Source organism: Sebastes fasciatus, chromosome 8 (genome assembly GCF_043250625.1).
Source record: "Sebastes fasciatus isolate fSebFas1 chromosome 8, fSebFas1.pri, whole genome shotgun sequence".
In the NCBI taxonomy this organism is placed as follows: Eukaryota; Metazoa; Chordata; class Actinopteri; order Perciformes; family Sebastidae; genus Sebastes; species Sebastes fasciatus.
The window spans coordinates 16,341,830-16,367,682 of NC_133802.1; the positions used below are offsets into that span (position 1 = coordinate 16,341,830).

Consider the following 25,853-nt stretch of genomic DNA (forward strand, 5'->3'; position numbering starts at 1 on the left):
GAGAGTAACGTTATCAACTCCGGCACCCAGCAGGAAAAGTTAGCGGAGGAGGACCCGCTTCCTATGTAGATATAAACGGCTCATTCTGAGGTAACAAAAACACAACGATACTTATTTTCAGGTGATTATAAACTAAAGGAAATATACTTCTGAATATTGTATTCCATTTCTGCCAATAGATCCGCCTAATTGTTACACACTGGTCCTTTAATATATATTTGGTCTGAAACACGTTCTGTTAGAGAAATATGAGAATAGTTTCTCATTTTATGGTACATTACAGAATGCAATAATAATCATTATCTTCATTTAAAAAGCTCCTTTCCTAACAAAGTTACAAACTTCACAACGGTGCAAAAACAAAAAATGAAAACAATGATTTGTGTAAAAGCAAGCATGAGAAAAACAACAGATGTACAGTCAAAATATATACATTAAAACACATGAACGCACATAGCTCATCTAAATAAAGCTTTTTTAAAAACAACTAGGTTTAGTTACCAGTACGCTTGCTAGCCATTAGATATATATACGTATATATACTGTATATTTCCCCCAGTGACCATTTTATTCCATTATGCCGCCGTTCATCACAGGGTCTTTGTCAGACAACACAAACAGGACACAGACATTATGTCAACACCTCTTGCTTTGGTCTCAATGAGCGGCGCTGAACTTTGTCATTATGTAAAGAAGGGGGATGATTTTACAAGAGTTTATAATAATGACCTCCATCCATTCATTATCTGTAACCGCCTATCCCATTCGGGGTCGCGGGGGGGGGGGGGGGGGGGGGCTGAACCCGATCCCAGCTGACATTGGGCGACGGCGGGGTACAGCCTGGACAGGTCTCCAGACTATCACAGGGCTGACACAGAGAGACAGATAACCATTCACACTCACATTCACACCTACGGGCAATTTAGAGTCATCAATTAACCTAACCTGCATGTCGTTGGACTGTGGGAGGAAGCCAGAGAACCCGGAAAAAAACCCACACTAACACGGGGAGAACATGCAAACTCCACACAGAAGGGCCGCCTCCTTGCTGTGAGGCGGCAGTGCTAACTACTTCACCGCCGCGCCGCCATAATAATGACCTGAGTTTAAAAATATTATGGATTATTTCACAATTGCATGATTGTATGTTAATTACATTTGATTTGACTAGGTGATTAACAACCTCGATGTATTGTAGATGCAATGTATAGGTTCAGCCTCAGTGTTCACGAAGTAGACTACAGTGTGTGAGTGTGTGTGTGTGTGTGTGTGCTCCTCTATTGAGTCATTGTCAAATAAACTTGACCAGACTTGCCCTTTAATGATCAGTTCGCTGGAATAAACAGATCAGTAACAACTGCGGAGCTTGAAGACTGGTTATTTTCAGCCCAATTAGCAATTACTATGATTGAGGGAACTATTTTTCTTTCTTTCTTTATACATCACATATGTGTGAATGTATTTTAGCTGTCCTTTTTACTAATGTTGTTTTACTGCGTGCAAGCAACAGTCAAAGAAAGAAGCTCTAATGTATTTTTGTGTGGATGGGGATTAAATATAATGTTAAAGGTCAGATTAGAAACTGCAAACAAAACAGTTATAACAGCACCTTTTATTCTCGCTAAGCTGCATTCATAAAGATTCACAAAGACTTTGAGTTACTCCGAATTATTTCATGCTAACTTGTGTCTTTTGGTTTTCATCCGTCCTAATTATGTGCTTTGCTGTTTGGTGCTTGCATATATTTCTTATTTCCAGTTCATCAACACAATCTAATTCACTGTGTATCTCTCTCATTGTGATACAACCGAGTTGCAAGAAAAGGCGTGCGAATGACACGATAATGCGCAAGGAAAAAACGTTCTAAGAACACCGTTCTTGCTTTAGGAGTGTTATTTTCACGCCATGTAGTCTGTACTAACTGCAATGCAAATTCACCCGAAGAAGGTGAGAAATATTCAATGGTATTCGAAGCTTCGCGGAGGAGCGCAGCAAGCTGAAATGTCTGTCCCAGTCTCCCCAGTTTCAGTGCCGCTGCCGCTCTACTGTACACACACACACACCTCTACACACAACAAACAGCGATATCCATCTGAGAATAACTAATATTAATTAATGCTGATGTGACTAGTGATTCATGTTATGGGATTATTCCTTATTTCATGGGCAATTTGGGGATTTATACATTATTATTACATACTTATATATATACAAATTTAAAAACGAAGCATTCGAATACTGATTTGGAGGTCGAATACCATGGCAACAGCCGAAGCTTCGAAGCATTCGGGTCAGCCCTAGACATTTGTGACGTGTTTTTTAGTGACGTTTGAGACGTGATATCCGTATTGATGTCACGTTGTTTCCGTACGGATTTTACGTATTACTTACATACTTATTTTAAGGTCAACCATGACTTTTTTCCAAAACCTAACTAAGTGGTTTTGTTGCCTAAACCTAAGTGAGTGGTTTTGTTGCCCCTTGTTGGTACTGCCTCTTCATATACTCTTGTAATATTCAATCCTCGGCGAGGCAAAACGTGCTAGCCATACAGAGGAATATTTCACTTCACTTGTTCTGATCCATAAATACGTAACTCTTAAGCAATCCACAGCAGAAACATTTATGACATAATAATAATAATAATAATATCTTGGATTTATATAGCGCCTTTCATTGTGGTTTAATTAAAATACAGTTTGCCGACTCAATAGGCACTGTCTGAGGACAGTGGAATTGGCACAGTCTAATGAAAGATGCCTCTCAAACGCGTTTGTGAACATAAATCTACTGAGATGACATCTGGCTCACACAGCTCAACGTTGCTCCATTGGGTGGGTGAGAATGAGTCATATTTAGATAATACTGAGCCCTTCTTTTACTGGTCACGAGAAAACAAAGAGAGAATAGCACGGCACATCAATCCCTTAGCTTAGGAGGAACTCTAAACAGCTGCTGGCGTCATTTACTGTACATGTTCCAGCTAGCATCATACGTTACACTGTGGGAGATTTTGCACTGACGCAAGGCAAGGCTTCCTGAGGAAAACTATATGAACTGGAACTGAAGAACATCCTGCGTGGGCATTTCAAAACCTGTATGTCTCATCAATGAGAAAGAAACTCAACAGACTTTGAGTTACTTGGAATTACTTTCATGCTCCCCTGTGTCTTTTGGTTTTCATCAGTCTTTACAATGAAGCACCATCTCTTTTTATGTCATATTGTGTTTTTATGTTTCATGTTTTTGTGTTTTTATGCTGCCTTGCTGCAAAAAGAATTTCCTGTATGTTTAGTTTGTTTCTGTGTTGTGCGTGCGGATCAAACTAGGTCAGGTTTGCGTGTCAAGATTTCCATTTTTATTGCTCTCAGTGCCACACCTTAACTGCATCTGGCATCTCTACGTATGTACTTTAATCAAAAAACAAGTTCTGTCACTTCTGCTGACAGACTAAAGGGCATCCACTTTGACTTTCAGCAACAGTTTTCAGAAACAAAATATAGAAACTTTTGTCAAATAAAATCGCACCAGACATAATATTTTGTTTTTGGCAGCGACAGGTAGTTGATGATATTTATGAACCACCATCACTGTGGACAGCTGCAGTCATCGGTGTTGACACTGACTCACTGGCTCAAGCACGCTACACTATGTTAGGTGGGATTATCACTGGAATTATATGCAGGGCGAGAAAAACGTCAACTCAACTCAACTCAACTCAACTGTATACGCAAACCGATCTCACGGGAAGGCGTATAAATAGCACGACATTACAAGGAAATTCCGTGTGTCATGAGGACGCATTTTAGGATTTACGCTAGTTATTTGTACGCCACGCAACAAAACTATGGTAACGTCCACAGTTATATTTAGGCTACAAAACCACTTAGTTGGGTTTAGGAAAAACGTCATGGTTGGGCTTAAAATGAGTATGTAAACTAAGTAAAATATGTACAGAAATAACGTAACAGTACAGAAAACACGTCACAAGCGTCACTACAAAACACGTCACAAACATCACTAGCGTAACTTACAAAACCAAACACCGATCTCCTGGTTGAAAGTCCTGTGTTTGCTGAACCCATCCACCTCTTCACCCGCCCACGATCAGCAGTCTTCCTCCCTTTTTATTCTACGTCACTAGCTCTGAGCGTAGCATATTTACACAGATGCATTTACAGTACATTGCAGTAAGTACAGACTACATGATGTACAAATAACACGCCAAAAGCAATAAAGGCATTCTTATTGCAAGCTAAATCCCTAGCGTATTATCGTGTCATTCATATTTCGTGCGAACGGGCTGCTATACCTTTCTGACAAGCTGTATGACATTTCTGCTGCCACCATTCCCTCACTGGCAACCCCTTCATCTAGCGTGCAATTGTAAAAGATGAATTAATACAAGTAATTATAGTATTTAAAAATGAAATCTTTAAATTATAGTACATGCTTAACCAGTATTGGGGAAGCTGCTTTGCGAGCTACCAATTACTTCACACTGGAAGAAGTTGAACTACAGCAGCAACAATATGGGGATCCTAAAATGCCAAGCTGGTTCTGGGTAAGAAAAATTATTCCTTATTCTGACACAACTACAATAAAAACTGTATACTTAGCAATCAGACTGGCATTTATCCAATTCTGCTCCACTATGTGTTCCCCTGAACCATGCGCACGCACGCACACACGCACGCACGCACACACACACACACACACACACACACACACACACACACACACACACACACACACTATCACTGTAAACAAACAGCCCAAAGTATTGTACAATACTTATACACATGCTGGTGCACACTAGGAAGAAATGTAGTTGGGTTAACTAAAGCCACTTAGAAAGTAGTTTAAACTACTTTGTAAAAAAATTCTCAAATTGACAATGTACATGTACAAAATATGATACAAAAAAGTCAGATGCCAGCAAGAAATGCCATTCTATTGAGTTTATTTCAAAAAGTGTCCAGTTGTTCACAAGTCATATATACACAAACCAAAAAAAATAAAAAGCCCCACTAAAGAAATAATGAACTTGCACCTTTTTTAAAACTGTGTCACCGACTTGAGCCCTTTTCCAAAGAAATGGGCCTGTTGTCTTACTCATCACAATCCAAACAACTAAAACAGTTTTTAACTTGCTGAAGATGATGACGCTGTGTGAGAACTGAGCAACACCTTTTGCGCATGCTGGCACTACATACAGTAAAGGTGAAAGATCAAGTGTGTGATGGTGGTGGCTGCCTGACGCATTAAAAGAAAAAGGGGGCATGGCTGGTCAAAGGGTGTTAAATTACAGTGGAGAAGCAATGGTAAAATCAAATTTAAAAAAAAGCTTTCTTTCCCTTTTATGGCCCAAAATTGTTTGTAGTTTCAGTAGTTAATGACAAAAAAAAGTATGGAAAATATGAATGTAGTTGAGCTACCAGCAAGCTAGTGCAAAATATAGTTACGCTACTAGTTTAATACATGTAGTTCACTACTCCCTGAAACTGGTCTTAACTACTGTTACAGTATGTTATTTGGTGTCATTTTTATTAGTATCAGTTTAGTAGGGATAAAGCCACTGTCCAATTACTGTCGAACAATACTGATTTCAACCAGTCAGATTTCTGCTGGTCCTTATCAACAATCTTTTACAAAAAGGTAATCTTGTGAGTGCGACTGGCAGAAATAAAACATCTTACATACTATGAAATATTCCAGTTTAAAACATCAAAAACAATACTATACTACCCTGACAAAACCTCCAGAGCGAGAAATGATGCACTGCTAAAAGCACTGAGACGCGGCAGCAATCACTCCTAAAGTAGTGAAGTAAAAAAACAAGCAAACACACCCAGTCACTGTCAAAATTTTAGCATTTCAAAATCACCAGAGCGTGACAGTTTGTGCAGTGCATTAATTCCATCTTCAAGCAAGCAAAATACAGCCTTGACTACATAATCCTTGTTTCGTGGATAGATGCCAATATACAATATCTGGCTCTAAATATTTGAGATGTTTAAGTCCGAAATGCAGAAGCACAAAATCCAGCCATTGTTGTACATCCTTTCTCCAAAGCTCCAGTCAGATAAGTCCATAATCACAAACTCAAAAAACACGGGAGCGAAGAGCAACTTGCTTGATACAAAAACCTCAGTCCAGCGGTGGCCTTTAAAGCTGTATGTTTTTGTCTTTAATTGTCGGATGACAGATGCCTGCCAAGGTCTTGAACTTTGGCCCCAAATCATTCAGAAACATCAAATCGTCTCCCAGGTTGCTGAGTGACAGCTGATCCAGTGACTGGCATCTGCTGCCCTGACCCTCGTAGGCATACTCACAGGGCTGGTAGACCGGCTGGCCTCCGTGGTTTCCTTCAATCGTGTCCATTCTCTGTGGGATTGAGGAGTCATTAAAAAAACATTTTAGGTAATTTTGTCAAAAACAGATCATATCAGAAGACTAGGGCTGTCAATCGATTCAAATGTTTAATCGTGATTTATCGCATGATTGTCCATGATTAATCGCAAATTAATCACACATTATTTATCTGTTCAAAATGTACATTAAAAGGGAGATTTGTCAAGTATTTAATACTCTTATCAACATGGGAGTTGACAAATATACTGCTTTATGCAAATGTATGTATATATTTATTATCGGAAATCAATTAACAACACAAAACAATGACAAATATTGTCCAGAAACCCTCACAGGTACTGCATTTAGCATAAGAAATATGCTCAAATCATAACACGGCAAACTCAAGCCCAACAGGCAACAACACCTGTCAGTGTGTCAGTGTGCTGACTTGACTATGACTTACCCAAACTGCATGTGATTATTATAAAGTAGGCATGTCTGTAAAGGGGAGACTCGTGGGTACCCATAGAACCCATTTTCATTCACATATCTTGAGGTCAGAGGTCAAGGGACCCCTTTGAAAATGGTCATGAAAGTTTTTCCTTGCAAAAATTTAGTGTAAGTTTGGAGCGTTATTTAGCCTCCTTTGCAACAAGCTAATATGACATGGTACTGATGGATTCCTTAGATTTTCTAGTTTCATATGATGCCAGAATCTTCACTCTAGCTTAAAAAAAAAAAAAACTGAGAAAGATTGATTCTGTTAATGCGTTAAAGATATTAGTGCCGTTGAAACGAATTTACGTTAAAGCATTATTATCGTGTTAACTTTGACAGCCCTTTCTATATATGTATAAAGACATTCTGTCTGGTCTGGAAGTATAATTATATATTCATGGCACTTGAAGCAGATGCAAACAACCTTATAGCCATTTGGGGATCAGCAGGGACAACTCTCTTACCCTGTCGATGTGATCTGCAATGTGTTGTTGTGACTGCAGGCTGACAGAGCGGTCGTATCTCGATGAGCCTCCCTGCTGTCATAGAAGAGGATTGTGAGCTCTTATTGGCACAATATAATGCACAAGTACAGGCTTCCCACTGCTTAATCAATATACTATACATGCATTAAAAAGTGTATACAGTGCAGTGAAAGAGGTTTATATTTTAGCAACTATATTAAAAGATACAAATTCAATGAAGATTACTATTTACCTGGTAGGTGTTTGTCCTGTTTGAAGTCCATGTAGAGTACTGAAATTAAAGGATATAAACAGTCTTTACTACCCTCACTTGACCTTACAGGTAATCTATTTGTGGATTAAAAAAACATTGGAATCAGATAGCACTCAGAGAAAACATGATAGAAAGTATTTAAAACATAAAACATGTTTTAACCTGCGTCAGAATTCACCCCATTCATATCAGTAAGGGTAGGAAACAGATCTCAGTGTAGCTCAATAACATTTAACAGAGCCGCAAATTAAGTTTGTGTGCGTGTAGGTTCAAATGTGTATATATGTGAATGTATGAAATGTATATTGCAGCTACATTTCTAATGCGCAAGAAAATAAACTTAATGAAAATTAAATAAAGATCCAAATACACAAACAATAATTAGACACATGCTATGTATTTTTATATATATATATATATATATATTAAGGTTTTTTTTGCAAACATCTGTCTTTCTGTAAAGGATAAGACTAACATGCAAACAAATGGGACAGAAAGAAACCCTCGTGCTTCTACTCAGTATGTGTTTGTGCAACACAGACTGTAGAAAATAGGCGTTGCTCATGTAGCACTAAAATAAAGGTGGTGGCGTTCCCTTGTGGGTTTAAGGAGATAGTGTGCAGACTCTCTACAAAACACACCTATGAGAGCGATGAGATGAAATGTAACACATTCATCAGGAAACACACGCCAAAAAGGCAGCTATTGTAATCACAGCTGTAACCTCTCACCATGTTCTGCCCTCCTCGGCTTCTGGTTGTGTCTGTCAGACGCTGCATACCCAGTGAGGTCAAGTTGGAGTTGTTCTGTTGGGGATATACAGTAAGGTTAACCAGGGTGGAAGAATATTAGAGGACAGCAACAGGCCCTGCCTATTACCAACTGATTTTTAGGTCATATCTGCACCAATGAAAGCAGTGAAAAATATATTTCGTAAACTGAAACTAAATAAAAACAATTTCCTTTAAAGGGACTATTTGTAACTTTCAGAAATGCTTCTTAACAGCGACACCTGTGGCCGTGAAATCAACGAAAGTCAGCGTCGGGCTCGCGCTTGCTCGCTCTCAATATACATGAACGAGCATCGCTTAAAACAGTGAGGCGACACAAGTCAGCTAAAACCACAATATCACTCTATATTTCAGCTGCTTGGCAGTAATGTTAGCTGACCAGACGAAGGTCTCTCCATGAACATGATTTAGATCTGATCCTAGTGTTGGCTTTTCCTGCCTAAGTGCAGGCTGAGGCAGCGGGGCTCTCCAGCGTGTCTCCCTGCTCTCTCCGCCCGCAGCCGGAGAGAGCAGAGGAGACACCGGCACCCGGTCGGTAACGAGAAGACAACGTAAATCTCTGTAGAGCTCCGTCACTTCACAAGACACTGAAAACCTCTGTTGGTCTGGAGGAGCTGCAGCAGTTATTTCTGCACAAACGTCCCCTGTACATTCACTAGATATTCTCAGAGCTAAACTAACTCTTCTGCAGTGTGTAGTGAATGCGCATTCATGTCTAGAGGTGGAGCGAGCTGAGCTGTCTGAGTGAAGGCGAGCAGGCAGAGGAGGAGGGTACAGCGGCTACACGCGAACGCGCATATGCGAGCGCGCATGTGTGACGACCCGCTACATTTATGCGCGTACAAAGTTACAAATAGTCCCTTTAAGAAAAATTAAAACTAAACTGAAATGATATTGCCTGGCTAAAAAACTAATTAAACAAAAACTAATGTAAATTCTTTCATTTTTTTAGTTTTTAGCTATAATATATGTCGGCATGAATTTCTCTCAACTCTCGTGACGTTGAACCACAGAAACTGAACGGACTTGACATTCCAGGAGGTGAAGCTATAGCACAATTGCTTCACTAAGGTAGTGTGAAGATTAAACATTAAACATTATGGCCATCCCAATACAGTTCTCGAACCATGTCTTTCATATGTTTATGTAGCTGCATACTTCTGAGACATTATAGCTGGCACTAACAAAAACAAACAAATTGAAATTTCAAAACTATTAGAACCTTATCTGCACGCACCACTGAACACCTTAAGCTAATTTATTGTTTGGAAATCATCATTTCAACAAGTCCAGCTGCTGTAAACATTACTCTAAATCATCATTATTCTTTGTCTTGCAGAATTACAAACACACAAAGGACACTGTTTAAAGTCCTGTTACTCACCACAGTGATCCATGAGCTGTAGTTCGTTTCCATGTCCTGGCCCATTCCTGGAGCCATACTAGACACCTAGTGGAGAAAAGCAAATGAATAAAGCAACCGTGCAAGCAGAGACGAGTCTATTTCTCCATTTGTGTCTACGACATTTAACAAAGCACTGTATCGAGTGTTTTAAGAGAGAAATGCCGCCACAAGATCAACTCCTTGTGGGTTCATGAATCATATACAGTATTTCTTAATAACTGAACTTTCATCAATACTTATATGACATTCAATCAATTCCTTACACTTAAATGTCTGCTGGTGTACCACCGACCTTTATCTCACATTCAAAGGATAATAGTGCTTCGTAGTTAACTGCAGTAAATGTGATCAGTACATCCAAACTAGATCAAGTAATCCCTTTTTGCAAGTACTCCAGGCAATCCAACTGTGCTTTCCAATACTCATCCTACCAAACTATTTAGCATGCGAGCAAAAAAAATGAGTATGTCCCAATACATAGTATGTCAAATGCAGTATGCCAAAAATACCAGGATGTTCTACTACATCTGGTCGCATTTTGCAGTATGTAAGCCAGCATGCTTTTCTGGCTATTCTGACCCACAATCCTTTGCACAGCGGGTATATGAGCAAGAAGGTCAAAGTTCAAGGTGCAATTTTATGACGAAATAGTATGTCCCAATTGTATGCATACTGCATGCAACAGTACGTATTTTGCTGCTGCAGTACGTACTAAAAGAAAAAGAGAAAGTATGATATTTGGAACTTAGCCCAAGATGTCACCTTTGTGTCGCGCCTTTTTGTCACCCCTTTGTGTCGCGCTGCGGTACTGTTAAAGGTCAACCCATAAACTACTTGTTACACCTTACTGAGCAAACCCTGTAATTTATGCCATAAAAGTGTTGCATCCCTGTATATCTGTCATCACCAGAGTTAGATAGACAAAGAAAAGTAGCAAAGTGCCTGGATTATAGCTGCCATCTCCTTTTCAGCAGGACTAGGAGCTACATTTACTGAGGCCTTTTAGGCACACCCTGAAATTGCGCACACGCTGACACACCTGATGCCTGCCAGTGAAAAATGAACCACAAAAAGGACAATGAAAGCTGAGTTGGTAGAGGAGGAGTACCTGCTTGATGGAGCCCCTTTTTAGGCCATCTGTCACATTCACACTGTTTGTAGGTGTCAGGAGCAGAGTGGGCTCAGCCTGGAAGAGAAGAGAGAAAAAAATAGATTAAACCCCTCCAAAAAATGGGTGTGATTGGTGGAGTAATGTAGCATAAAGCTACTGTCTTACTCCCTGTAACTGAGGGAGCACACACACAACACAACCAACCCACCGTGCATGCGGAGCCCCCTCCTTCTTGGTTGTACTTGATGAGAGTCTGGTTGCCCTCATCCTCCACAATGGGTATGTGCCGGAACTCCTTCCCTCCACACTGACACATAAAGAGGAGGAGCAGCACTGCAGAAACACATCAAAATGGCACGGTTGAAAATGCATCACGTACATTTCGTTCTCAAACTGCCACTTACTTGCTATGGTGACCTAGATTAACCGTTAACATAAAGCTGGGTAGTGACGGTGAAAGAGCAGCTTTTGCTCCTCCCTCATTGCCACCACTGAGGAATCCATGAGCAAGGCGCCCTGAACTCCTGAACTGCTCCAGTGAAGCTGCTCAGTGGCAAACGGACGAAACTGTGGTTGTACTTTCTAGGTGTGAATGTAATGTAATGAATGAAAAATGAATGGTTTGAAATGATATCATACATGTCATACATATGCAACACTGGAGCAAGACCAGTGTAAATTAAGTTATGACATGTTTAACGCCTGCACACCAATTACAATCCACAAAATCTGTTTAACCATTAAGGCCTTTTCACACTGGGGCGTGACGAATAAACGACATGTAAATGCAAAATACTATATAAATAAATATTATATGTCCAGGGCTTTTATTGTGAAAGATAAGAACGTAAGGAGTGAATCTGAGGTTGAAAGGAGTAGTAAAGCTTGCTGTACTGGTTTGGACTACAGAGCAAACCCCCAGGAAGAGCGCCAGGCTTTGAAGCAAATTTTACATAGTGGCCAAACAATGGAATTACAACTTCTTTGTCCATCACGTGATGCCATTGGGCCCCAAAAAGACTTTTCCCCATAGACTTACATTGGGAAAGAGACATCTGTAAATCAGCGGATAATTTGTTTTGAGGTGAATCAACTTCCCAGTACAAACACTTGAATATCCCAATTCATTAGGTCCTGAAAGTTGTAAAATGCACTAATAGCCGAATCTAGAGTTATTTCCCTCCCTCCGTTCATGTGAATGAGACCCAGACTGAGGGCTGGACCGAGGGCTGGGAAACGGAATTAAAGGAAACGCTACTGCGCCTGCTCTACGGGCCCAATGGATGTGGAAGATCGCCGGAAAATCCAGGTAATTTTATACTCAGAAATCAAGCTTTTTTTGCTCCATGCACATCCATAGAAGATAGAAGATTATACATCCATGCTACGGAGGCTCCGTGTCATAAATATAGGCGCAACTCTACCCATTCCACACAACGTGATTGGTTGATGACTTTATTCGCGGTGTGAAAGTTCAGAAAATCAACTTAATTCCGAAAAAAAGTATGTCGCGTTTTTTTTGCTGTGTAATATTCGCGTTCTGTGTGAAAGTACTCAGGACAAAACAGTTCGAAAAAATATATTGACGTGTAAATTAATCACACAAAAAAAGCTACTGGTGCAAAGGCCTTTTGAGGCTAAATTGTGGACAGAATTATTTTGATCTGAAGAAGGATATTTTAAAAAATGTATTGTAATGTTTAAATCAAGCTATTTCATTGGTTTATTTAAAATAATAAATCCTCACCCTCTATTAGTTAAATGACTGATTGATCTTAGTATGAGCTAACAAGCTTGACTAATTTTATTTCCTCAGAGAAGTTGATTTGCATGTAATTGACTTGCTACTAAAAAGGGTCACTGCAGGTTTATACTGATAGCCATACTCACACAAAAATAAGAGGAGTCCTACACAGAGCAGTCCAATGGCTGCTGCCCCAAGGCTGGATGTGGGCAGTTCTTTGCCAAGACACCCATCTCCCTCTCCACAGTCACACACCATCACTTCCATGGTATCATGTCCAACGGCGCCCTGTTGGTCCTGGATCATCAGGGGCACTGAGTAGTTGCCATAAGCAAGTGTCTTCAGGCAAACAAGCCCACCTTCCTCACCTAGTGATGGATGTAAAGAGAGGCATTTAGCTCTTCGATTTCAACAAAACAAAACATTATTTTTTAGTAAGGAGGGTTTAACAGATATGTACTAACCATAGGCAGGGTCTAGTTTCCAAAACTGCTTCAGAGCTTTGTCATCACGCCCCAGGGAGAAAGTGAAGGGCCCACTGAAAGGATGTTTGTCTTCGTCCTTGGCAGGCACTGTGACCTTGTTAGCCTTGTTTCCACACATAATGGTGCCGTTGATGGCCAGCCTAGGCATGTTGTCATTGACATCACCGAGGTGGACCAGAACAGTGCATGAACCTGTGGCTGGAGGCTCACCTTGGTAACCACAGCAAAGGCAAAACAATAAACAAACACTTCATTAATCTAGGCATTTAGTTTACCAGTGGACCACATTATCCAGCTTGTTTTTGATTGGAATATAAAGTAGGGCTCCTTCATACCATCATCAAAGGCACCGATAATGACTTTGTAAATGTTATTGTCATCAACAAAGGGTGACTCTCTGTCCATCCTCTTAACTGATGTGATTTTTCCAGTTTTTTTATCAATGTTCACCCAGCCGGCTGGATCTTCTAACAGCACATGCCTAATCACAGGAGAGGAAATGGAAGTGGAGCAGAACATATTAACTAAAAACACCGAACTGCAGCTGCTGGAAACCAAATGTGTGGCTTTGTTGTGTGCTTCAATCAAAATGGTAGAGGTATTATATAACTACAAGTTGAAATAAGCTTATATTGTATACAGTATGCCAGGTAATTTCCCATAAGAAGAGTAATGCTGCACACGCAATTTGTGCCCGACCAATGCATTGGCAGTTCGGTTATTATGCAGACATACCAATATTGGGTTATGGATATCATCTGGCCAATACTAAACTGGCAGTATAGAATGTCAAAGATATGTTTGTACAGCTGTAGTTTAGAAACAGTGTCACAGTTACAGAATTTGTCCACCAGAGCAGCCCGGTCGCACAAAACAATTTATGAATTAGTGTGCAATAAGAACGCCTTTCTTGATTTTCTTCATTTTCACGCCATGTAGTCTGTACTGACTGTAAACGCATCCGTCAGAGCTAGTGACGTAGAATAAAAAGTGAGAAAGACTGCTTATGGCGGGCGGGAGGGGAGGTGGATGGGTCCAACAAACACAGGACTTTCAATCAGGAGACCAGCGTTTTTTTTTGTAAGTTACGTTAGTTACATTTGTGACGTGTTTTCTGCAATTTTGTCACGTATTTTACTTTGTTTATGTACTTATTTTAAGCCCAACCATGTTTTTCCTAAACCTAACTCAGTGGTTTTGTTGACTAAACCTGAGTGGTTTTGTTGCCTAAACATAACTGCAGACATAACCGTTACATGGTGTACAAATGACACGTGACATGCATAACGTTGTTGTAATGTCGTGCTATTTATACGCCTTCCCATGAGATCGGGATGACCAGAGTGCACTGACAATTTCCATTCCAATTTCCAACGATAAAATGTTCCGCTCATTACACATCTTGGTCACAATTCTTTGATAACCAAATTGATAAAAAAAAATGATTTACTGTATGCATTTATGTTAAAAAAAATCTAATCAGACGCTATGTGGTTATAAGACATTTTTAACCTTTGATATCGACACCCACCTGAAAAATCTAGCATGGGTCGGACTCTATTCAAAACGTGGCAACGAGCGCAGCAAGTGTATAGTGTGGAGCCACCAACCTGATATGGGTTACGTCTGAGTCAACGTCGTGAATAGTTGGAGTGAACAACACCCTTCCTGGCTCCTCCTCTTCTTTTTGGTACACGTCAAATTTATCTTTGTCATAGAAAGGTGGGTCATTAACATCGATCACTTTCATTGTGATGTTGACTGTATCTGGAGGTGGACGTGTGCCAAAGAGACCACTCTCGTCACAAACAAACAAGGCTTCCTCATTCTCTACTCCAATCTCCAGGGTAGTGAGTGTTGTCACCTCATAATCCTTGCCCTGGAAGAAACACACAAGTTTAGTTCAGTGCTGGTGCAGCTAAACTTTGTTGGACTTTTCGCTTGACCTACTGTAAATAAATGAAGATTATATTAGTGTGAGAAAAGCAGAATTACCTTGATGACACTCAAAATACCCTCATTAGTGACGGGGTCGGTTTCAATTTTGTAGTTTCCTCCCTCATTCCCATGAATGAAGTAGTATCTGGCACGCCAGCCAGGAGTGTTAATTGTGTCTTTGTCGTTTACCCCAACTCTCAAAACATCGGTCTGGGTGGTCGATTCCGACACCGAACCGTGGTACTGGACAGGAAGAACAGTTTCATCTTTACCATCATACATCACTCTAAAAAGCAACTTTAATAATAATAATAGTAATAAAAAGTATGTGCCTGCTTCTCCTTGAATGTCGGTGGATGACTGTTTGTGTCAACAATGTTGAGGGTAATAGTGGCAGTGGAGGACAAGGGCGGTGTTCCATGATCTTTTGCTTGAACAAGAACTTCATACTTCTTTACTTTCTGAAACATATATAAAAGACGATATTTCAGATATTACATTGACAAATCTGTATGTGTGTCCATGTACAAGCAGCTGCCAACTGATGTTGTAGCAGTAAATCACTGAGTCTCACATCGTAGTTGAAACATCCTTCAAAGGTGAGTTGGGCCATTCTTCCATCAATCTGATTCAACTTGATCTGGGGCACTAGTGGCTTCTGTGAAATCATAGTCATGGTGACTTTAGAGTTGCTCGTGTTCCTCTGGTCTAGGTCCGAGACCATCAGCTGCCCCGGCAAGTACCCTTCAAGAAGTTGAGGAAAGGAAGTAGAGTGTTTTAGAAAAGTAGGAAGTGGAGAATGGGAGGAAAAAGTACCCAGTATGACTACAAGAGATCGGATGAAAGATGCAGCCTAGGTTTGAGATGATGAGTGATACTCATAGACTGCAGGCAGAAAATATGCATGCTCTATGAGTCATTTATGCAACTGTATACTCACCCTGTGGTATATTTTCATCAACATCAACTTTTATTTGTGGGGGTTTAAATATTGGTGCGTTGTCATTGATGTCCAATACTTCTATATTAAAAGCCAGCTCCTTGTCGATTTTTTCACCCGTCTCTTTGCTCAAGATATCAAACTTGATCTGTGGGTAAATGTATTCATGTAATCATGATTTCTAATGGTTACAAATCTACATAAAATGTATTTATCATGAGAGGGATTGGTAATCCAGCATTGGCTCACTCTGAAGATACTGTATTTCTCTCTGTCGACAGATCTATGGGCTTTGACGACTCCGGTGTTTTCATCGATGGAGAACACATCCAGCGGCGGCTCGGACACACCCATTCCACTTATACGGTACTTTTGCACGGAGGAATCCTTCTTGTCATTAAACATCTAGTGTCAAGACACAAAACCATTAAGCTTGCATTGTTTGGATATCGAGCTGCAGCATTAATTGGTGATTTCATTTAAAAAACTGATGTCCTCACCTGCGAAATTTTCATGGGGAACGGCCCAGGATCTTCCTCCTGTATTTCAATTGTGGACAAAACCCACCTTCTTTTGGAACGCACCAAAAGCTCCTGTGGAAATCAGAACGTAGATCGAGAGTACAAATGTTATAATCTTCTCTTAGAGGCAAAACATTTTGGCAGGAGTTTGTATTTCCAAACATGAAGCAGTTACCCGCTTGACACGTCCGATGTGGTTGCCATGGTGAGACTCTGCCAGGGCTGTTAATGCAACCTACAACAGGAAAAAAGGGGATATTAATACTTGTTCTTGTCAACACGGAGAACTTTTAATGAGTGTTTAATCCAACAAATTTGACAGGTAACTCTTATCACGCTTTATTCGCTGCTCATTTAATCTAATTTTCTCTTTTAGTGTTAAATTTATTACTGTGGTCTCACTGTCTGCCTTTCTGTCTCTCTTACTTCCCTTCAAGAACTCTTCCTGTGTCGTGCGGAGTGGAAATTCCAGCGTGAATTGGGGCAAGAGGTGTGGTGCACACGCCCTGGCAGGTTGCCCTTCTGTCATAAAGCAAACACGCATGTAGAAACACCTTCACATGTGGGCAACTTAGAGCTTCCCATTCATTTAACCGGCATGCCTTTATTTTGTAGGTGGAAACCAGTACAACCAACCAAGTTCTCTTTGTTTGCCTTTGAGCAGCAGCGCGTCATGTATGGTGCAGTAATTACATGTTATATCTCTGAGAAAATAACACCAGCTTAGGTGATAACTTTCTCGTGATGAAATCAAAGTGAAAATGAATACCTATTAAGGCAATTATAGTAATTATAGGGATTAACTTCTAACAACACTTCAATAAATAGCAACGCATGTGAGTCACTGTGCTTATTGTTAATTTCTATGATTGTTTATGCCTTTATTAGACGTGATAGTAGAGAGATGGCAGCAGAGGGCGAGAGAGACAAAACGCCTAGATGAGAACTGGGAACTTTCTGGTTCGTCTTCACTCCTACGCCACAGGGTCGCCCCACGGTGACTACCTATTTAACACAACCTTTTACTGACAGCGATATTAGAATTTTATCTTTTATAATCAACCGTACCCCATGGACTTCTTAAAGCTGAACTTCGCGGTCTATACGGCCAAACAATCAAAATAAAGTTAGTAAGTGAACCTTGAGTTTATAATTTTTTTTTTAGATACCTGACATTATAGATGTGACAGGACAGGGGAGGGGAGAGAAAGATGGAAATGACATACAACAAAAGTCGCGAACCAGGGACCTTGCAGTTCACGCTCGCCATCTTACAAGTTTTAATTTAGATTTTTATATCAATGTTTTGGCAGATCTTGCCTTCTTCTGGATAAAAGCTACCAATCACCTGACAGTATATAGAAGGCTGGGCGATATGGAGAAAATCAGATATCACAATATGTTTGACTAAATACCACAATATAGATATTGCAATGATATTGCTGCTACAAAATATTCACACAATGAGATTTTTGATAAACAGTTATCAGTAATGTGGATATAATGACTGAGTGGGTACATGCAAATAATAGAACGGCTTGAACAGTCTGTTCAGTTCAGAAAATTACATCACTTTACTGTAATTGCAGCCTTTAGAACCAGGAAAAGACAACACTTATGCAATATTACGACAGCCAAAATCTAAGACCATATCTAGTCTCACATCACAATATCAATATAATATTGATATATTGCCCAGCCCTTTTATATATAGTGTACAAGACAAATGTTTCAAATCATCGATCACAGGGTAAACATCATGTCGCCTGATAATCCCATCCATCCATCTGCAACCGCTTATCCCGTTAGGGGTCGCGGGGGGGGGGCTGGAGCCGATCCCAGCCGACATTGGGCGAAGGCAGGGTACACCCTGGACAGGTCGCCAGTCCATCGCAGGGCTGACACATAGAGACAGACAACCATTCACGCTCACACTCACACCTACGGGCAATTTAGAGTCCACAATTAACCTAACCTGCATGTCTTTGGACTGTGGGAGGAAACCGGAGTACCCGGAGAAAACCCACGCTAACACGGGGAGAACACGCAAACTCCACACAGAAGGGTCCCAAGCCGGATTCGAACCTGCAACCCTCTAGCTGTGAGGCGCCAGTGCTAACCACTGCACCACCGTGCAGCCCGCCTGATAATCCCACTGAGAGCAATTTTGAATGGAAGATGTTGGCAGCGATTCAGGGGTATAATCATCATTTACTCTGGCGTCGGTCTGCGAGCCAGCATTTCGCTAGAATAGGTTTGTACTAAACCTTTGTGATTGATATTTTTTGGCACAATGAAAAACAATTACCTAAATGGTTGTGTTTAATTCTATCAGGCACCGGGAGCAAATTCTTCAGCTACCGAATGACTTCAGCCGTGTCCCGGTGAACTAAGCTACACTACAAGTACTTGGGGATATTTTTTAGGAAATGAAAGACGTTCTCCAGTGCACTGAATTAATTGGAGAACATATAACCCAATGCAATCCGACAACTCTGTTTGTGCTTTTGGTAAGCGTATGAAGGAGCTCATGTTTCTTGTTGTGTGTGTACAACCGGTATTTCCGCAATAATATTGATAGAACTGGTTTTTCTTGATGACTTCATTAATCATCATTAATCCGCATTTGCCGACAGACTTTATAACTAAATGGCCGCATGTAGGCCTGTTATTAACAAGTTTACAAGTAACTAAAAGCAACTGCAACCCTCTCAAAACAAACATTTTGCGGTTAAAAAAAACAAAAACAGTCACTGTGTTTATCATGTTCAATGTTAACAAAATCCCTGCTTGTTTAAACAGTATGATGCCTTATTATAACAGAAGATAATTAAGAGTTTCATGCCTACCAACAGAAGCAGGGAAATGGTCCTCATTTTGGTCCGAGCTGCTTGATATCCTCCGTGTGAGTACTCCGAAAGAGTCAGTCAGCTTGATTAAGAGTGCACGGAAGACAGCCCACAATGCCTCCAGGCAGCAGGTTGACAGACGCTGCAGTTGACAAAGGGCTGTTTGTCCGTCCGTGCAGTTATGTGCGATGTGATCTGTTAAATGTCGTGTTGGTACATGTGATTTGTGTGTAGGACAAGACCAGCAGGAGCTGTGCTTGTATTTGCTTCTATATCTAAATCTATTTTAGTGTAAAGATAATGTTGACATATAGGGCTTTTCTGGCTGTGCAGAGAAGCAGAGCTCGGCTCAGGTGTACACCCCTTCAGCTCTATAGCTCACGTTACCATGATTTATGTATGTCTGACGGTCAACCTCACATCACATGCAAATGTAGCCCAATCTCATAGGTCATATCATGTGAGTACTTGATAAAGTGAAATGAGATTTTGAACGTGCTGGTACAGTATACGTCACTCTCACACCCATTAAGCCAGCTGTCAGTCACATTCATTCGGTATGTTTTGTTCTTTTCCACATGCATAATCTCATACACGTACTGGATATATTGAAGTGATATGAGTCTAGATTGCTAAAGTCAACATTAATTGGCAGGTTTTTATAGTCTCTCTGTTTATTTCATTTGTTTATCTGTCGACGTGAGCATGGATGTCGCCAGAGATCATAGCACAAAGTTGGTAGGTAGCAGCATACTTGACTTGAATTTCCACAGTATCTGGCACACTCAGGACACACTCACATTACTCTACCTCTCCGTTGGACTGATGTATAGTTTGATATATTGTCATATATTTTATTATATTTATATATTATACCATACTATTAATCATACCTCTGTCACTTTACCTTGTAATCTTGTCTTCCAGTGCTCTCGGATAGTTTCTATTTTTACTTCTATTCTTATTTTAGTTGCATCTTATTTTTTTGTTTTGTTTACTTTCTCTATTTACCCGTACTTATTCTGTCCGTGTGCTACCGCAAAAAAAATAAAATAATTTCCCTTCTGGGAATCCATAAAGTCTTATTTCATTGGAAAAGAGCACACCCAAAGGCTGAACCTTAAATGAAAAATAATTGTGGTTTGCGATGAATTAGTACAAAAGAGGTAACGTAGCTGAGTAAAGGCTCAGACATGCAGCAAGTGTCTGAGGGACTGGTATTTTGCGGTTTCCAAAACCTCAAAGGAAGATTAGTTTTTAATAATTTAATGCTCTTTACAAATCACTTAATATCTATATTTCATATTATTGTGTTTCATTTCACCCAGTTAAAATGTGCTGCATAGAAACCGCCATGTGTCCTTGGTCATTTATTTATTTCCCCACAAAGGGTCCTTGAGGGTCTGTGTGCTGTTAGGCAGTGGGCAGGTAGGACTGACGCTTACAGTCAGTCTACAGTAAGAAACGTGAGAGGAACTTCATATGGGCGTGGGAACACTGATTCACAATCCATACGCACTCTCTCATAATCTCTTTAATAATTCCATGTCAAATCTGTCAGATGTTAATCACACTCTTATATACAGGACACACACACATGCACAAACAGGACCTGAGGCCTGTCAGCTGCCGCTGACAGGCGCCCCAAGCAGTTGGGGGTTTGGTGCCTTGCTCAAGAGCACCCCGGCAGTGACCAAGAGGCAAACTGGCATCTCTCCAGCGACCAGTTCACACTCAGTACTTGGTCCATGCGGGGACTTGAACCGGCGACCCTCCGGTACCTAAGCCAAGTCCCTATGGACTGAAAAATAGCTAAAAGTACTTGTGTAGAAATGTACTCAAGTAAGAGTAAAAAGTAGGTCAGCTAAAATGTAGGCCTCTGAGTAAACATTACTGCGTTACATTTAAACAAAAAAAAAGGGGGTGGGGTGGATATATTAATATACTACAAAATATATTGCATTAAATGTCAACTTACACACAAGTGGAGCAACATCGGCAACAAGATCCCTTCTTCAACTAAATTTAAATCTTCTGTCCAAACCAACAGATGGCACTCTTCAGTCTGTGCATACAACTGGTTATCAATTATAAATAAACAACCGCCTTCCTCAGAGTAGCCTCACAAGAGTTAACCAGAAAAGAGACAAAACTCAGACAATTAGACAAAAATGATCAACAATAAATAAAACGAGCTACACAAGAGCGCCGGAAACTTCTTTTAGAATCAACAGTAGAATAAAACATCACCAAAACTATTAAGAAATATTACCTTTTTCAAAAAAAAAATCCTAAATTAAAAATGGTCAAGGATTAAGGTTACATGATATATTCCCTGTTTCTACTGTCTAGTACCACTGACTCAGTGGTTACAATTCTAAAGCGTTCTACATAGATTTCAAAAGTGGCAGACAAAAAAAGGAAAGACTGGGGAAAATTGGGCAAAATGGGACAAACATCCAGTAGAAACCCTGCAGGGCTCTGCAAAAGTATCCTCAGTGTACAAAGAAAACCCCAAACTCTTCATGCAGGATCTATCAAATACTGGAGCCATATTAAAAAGAGCGACCCTGCCTGTTACCATTATAAAGGCCTTGTCTGCCGAGAGTTGAACATAAAAAGTAGTCAAATCCCAGCCAGCCTCAGAGCAGTTACATTATCACCCAGATGATTAGACCTGACCAGATTATAACTAAAGAAAAAGAAAAATACATCACACACTCACAGCACAAACTAGCAGACTAGCTAACCTGAGAAAGACACTGACAGTGTACAGACTGAGTGACCATAGTCTGGCAATATAGAGAAGCACAGACACAGACAGGTCCAGAGAGGAACCGGCTATGCTGCCATTGTGATGACAGAATTACACTTTCTAACACAATCAGAATTAGATTCAAGATTCAAGATTCACTTTATTGTCATTTCACTGAGTATTTGCATACACAGAAGGAAACTAAATATTGTTTCTCCCAGCACCCTTCAGTGCATTAAAAAAGGATAGAATAAATAAGTATAAAAATTAACACTGCCTAAAAATAAAAACATAAAATAAGTGAGCGTTTCAGACACAATTTCACATAATTTGCAGTCGTCTTTAGCAGCAGAGAAAAGTGCATTTATGTCCATAGTAAAGTGCTTTTTGCATTACTGTTCCAAAAATTGTCTTTGACAGGTGACTAGCTTTAAAAACTGTTTCTGTGTTAATGCTGGGGGGTTGGGTGTGACTGTGTGTGCTTGTGTGGGAAGAACTACAGAAACATCAATCTCCTCGATTTATGACAGTGAGGGAGATTCTGGGGTTAAAGGAAGAATGTGCACGGTTGGCTGCTAAATATATGTATAATAATATAATTTTATTTCATTTACCTATTTCATTATCTATTTTATTCAATTATATAATATTTTTGTTCACCGTTATGTTTTTTTTTATTAATTATATTTCATAATCGTAATTGTGCTTTGGCAACATGTGTCAAATGTCATGCCAATAAAGCATAATGCAGATGTCAGCAACCTGCGATGCTTTAGCTCCTTAAAAATGGAAATGAATAATAAATAAATTTTTTGTTTACATTTTCATTTTCAATCTATCATTGTTGTAGGTCTATGGTACGACAGAGTATTAGGGCCACATTGAGGAAAATAAATAAATCTGAGATTTAGAGAATAAAGTCAGAAGTTTACAAGAAAAAAAGTCGTAGTATTATGAGAATAAAGTTATTATATTATAAAGTAGTAATTTTACGTGTTATTTTCTTTTTTTCTCGTAAAGCTATGACTTTATTCTCGTAATATTCCGACTTTTTCACGTAAAGTTATGACTTTTTTCTCGTAATATTATGACTTTATTCTGGAAATCTCCGAATTTTTTTCCCTCAATACTCAAAACCATATTACTCCGTAGTACATTTGCACTTTGGCCCTCACTGCATTAGACTTACAGTATATACTATACAGGTATACTTAGACTATAAGCTGTATAATGTTTTGTGGCTCCAGACAGATTTTATTTATTTATTATTTTTTATTCTTTTGACAGTAAAGGTTGCTGACCCCTGGTCTAATGAATATAACAATTTAAACTGACTGCCAGTTTATTTCTTTAATTGATATAACACATTGCATAGCATGCACACTCAACAAGTTGCTAGGCAACAAAGTGGTTGTTGACCTTCCTCATCTGGAGAGTTCAGCAGTGTGTCGTTGTGCTCACCTGTAGTTGTGCTCACCTGTAGTTGTGCTCACCTATGTCTAAAGGTAAGTCCTCCTCAATCGGCTCCTGGTTCATCTTCTCTACTCGTTCATTCTCAACGCATAACCAGTCCACTCGTCCGGAAGTGTTTAATTAAGATAGATTTAACTATGCCAAGGTACAATAATGCTAGTAATCATATAACCCCTAACCATAATGTTGTGTCTGAAGTAGCCTCAATGCGTGAACTCGGCCGTGAACGCAACACACCTGTTTAAATAATTTCCGGTGGTGACGCCCTCTGGCGGCCGCAGACACACCTGCAGCTTCTCCTCTGCTGCAGCTCCAAGTCTTCTGTTTCATTATCTCACAGTTTAACATGACTTTTTTGTAAATATGTTTTATTGATTTGCAAAGATTTTATCCCCAAAAAATAACAGATACAAAACATGTATAAATCAAACAAGATAGATATCATTCATCAGATCTGTTTACAAAGTTAAGTCCAAATTCCCTTCCCTATCCCCCTCCCTATCCACCCACCCACCCATAGGATCACAGGTTACAGAATACATTTAGTTGCATGAAGGAAAGATATACAATAAACAAAAGACAGGGGGGGGGAAATAATTAGGAAAATAACTTGTAAAACGAGAAAAAGAAAATAAATAAATGAAAAAATAAATAAAAATAAGATAAAGAGAGAAAAAGAAGGGGGGGGGGGGGGGGGGCTGCTCACTACTGTAATATGACATTCATGTTTTTCACTTTACTCTTCGTCAATATTAGGATTTTTCTTTTATGTGGATTTTGTTTTTACTCTGTAACAGATGCGACAAAAAGTGCAATAAACAAGTGCAATACCTCAATCATATATCTTATACTGTATATGTTCTTAATATGCCCTTGTACAAAGTATTTCCTTTTATAATTGTAATATAACTTATCATTTTTGATGGAGCTTCCCAGCAAAAAGTATTTCTACTACGATTGTAGTTGTATAACCGGCGGCTGTGGCTCAGAGGGTAGATCAGGTCCCCGGCCGCTCCAGGTCACATGTCGATGTGTCCTTAAGCCAGACACTTTACCCGAAATTGTTCCCGAAGGCATAGCCATCGGTGTGTGAATGAGTGTATATTCCATTTACCATAACCGGTCTGACAATAAACATTTTGAATCTTGAATCTTGACTTGAAATAAAGCGAAATACATTTTATACAAAAAATGTTCTCGTCTTCTTGAAAAAAAAAATGCAAACCTGCTCCGTTAGTCCGGACAGTGTGGGAACCTCATTAAAATTTAATTTCATATCAACGAAAACAGCCTTTGTAGAAACGTTAGAAAACTCTTGGCAAAAAAAGGAACTGGGGAACTCATTTGGCCTCATGTCACCTTGAGTTTGATTTATTTTGTCACGCAATGAATGACATGGCACTGCCAACTGGGCTTGTTGAGCCTGTGGGCAAAAGTTTATACGGTTTGTTAATAAGGTAATCGTTCAGTGCTGGAATAAATAAATAAATCCTGTTCGGTTCTATACAGAGCAACGTGAGTGGAACTGTCATAACTTTTCTAACCTGCATCCACTTTGAATGTCCCACTATCTCCATCCTGCGAAACGACGGGAGCTGGACGCTGTAAAGGAATACCCTTAAGGATAAGGAACACCTCGTACGGGATCGTAATCTACGCTTCTGTCCAGCTAAGCTAACGTTATATTGCATCTATTAGCAGAAACTTGCTAGCTAAGGAGCTAACGCTAGCAGCTAGCCTGCCCTAGCGTCGAGCTAGCTATGCTACTAGCACGTTAGCCTAGCTCGCTAACCCAGTGACAACTGACAAAGCGTTGGATTCATGTGGACGGAGAAACTTTTCTTTTGGACCAAGGCCAAGTGAAAAAAAAAAATTAACATAGTGAATTATCAGCAACAAAAACAACAACATGCCACCAAAGACAACCAAACAAAGCAGTGCAATCTCGGACGAGGAGATCGAAGAGATAAAGAAGGCGCTGAACTTTATGTCTGGAGAAATTGCAACTGTGTCTAAACAGCAAAAACTAATAATGGACTTGATGGGGGAAATTAAGGAGCTGAAGAGACAACATGTCGAGAAGGACAAGAGGATAACCCTCTTAGAGTGCCGGGTGGCGGATCTGGAGCAGTACTCCCGCATAAACGATGTGATCGTTAGCGGGTTGGAGACCAGGCCACGGTCATACGCCCGGGCGGTGACACCAGCGGACGTCGGGGGGCTCACCGAGCCCGACCAACAGTCCCTT

At 40.0% G+C, this 25,853-nt stretch overlaps 1 protein-coding gene across 2 annotated transcripts; it reads right to left on the minus strand.

Annotated features, from left to right (window-relative positions):
• Positions 1-4,939: 4,939 nt before the first annotated feature.
• Positions 4,940-19,528, minus strand: cdh26.1 (cadherin 26, tandem duplicate 1). Of its 2 annotated transcripts, none has more exons than XM_074643820.1 (19): positions 19,378-19,528; positions 16,704-16,763; positions 16,508-16,600; positions 16,257-16,412; positions 16,008-16,155; positions 15,642-15,811; positions 15,400-15,528; positions 15,125-15,310; positions 14,740-15,008; positions 13,465-13,610; positions 13,109-13,339; positions 12,791-13,012; positions 11,109-11,233; positions 10,898-10,975; positions 9,769-9,834; positions 8,325-8,399; positions 7,573-7,611; positions 7,320-7,391; positions 4,940-6,387 (listed from the first exon to the last, which is right to left on the minus strand). In XM_074643820.1, exons 1-19 carry the CDS (start codon positions 19,402-19,404, stop codon positions 6,169-6,171), a joined length of 2,511 nt encoding a protein of 836 aa, XP_074499921.1. In that variant the 5' UTR covers positions 19,405-19,528; the 3' UTR covers positions 4,940-6,168. The 2 variants fall into 2 exon arrangements, with proteins under 2 accessions (XP_074499921.1, XP_074499920.1); XM_074643819.1 differs by having other exon boundaries at positions 7,320-7,394; positions 19,378-19,527.
• Between the last annotated feature and the right edge of the window lie 6,325 nt (positions 19,529-25,853).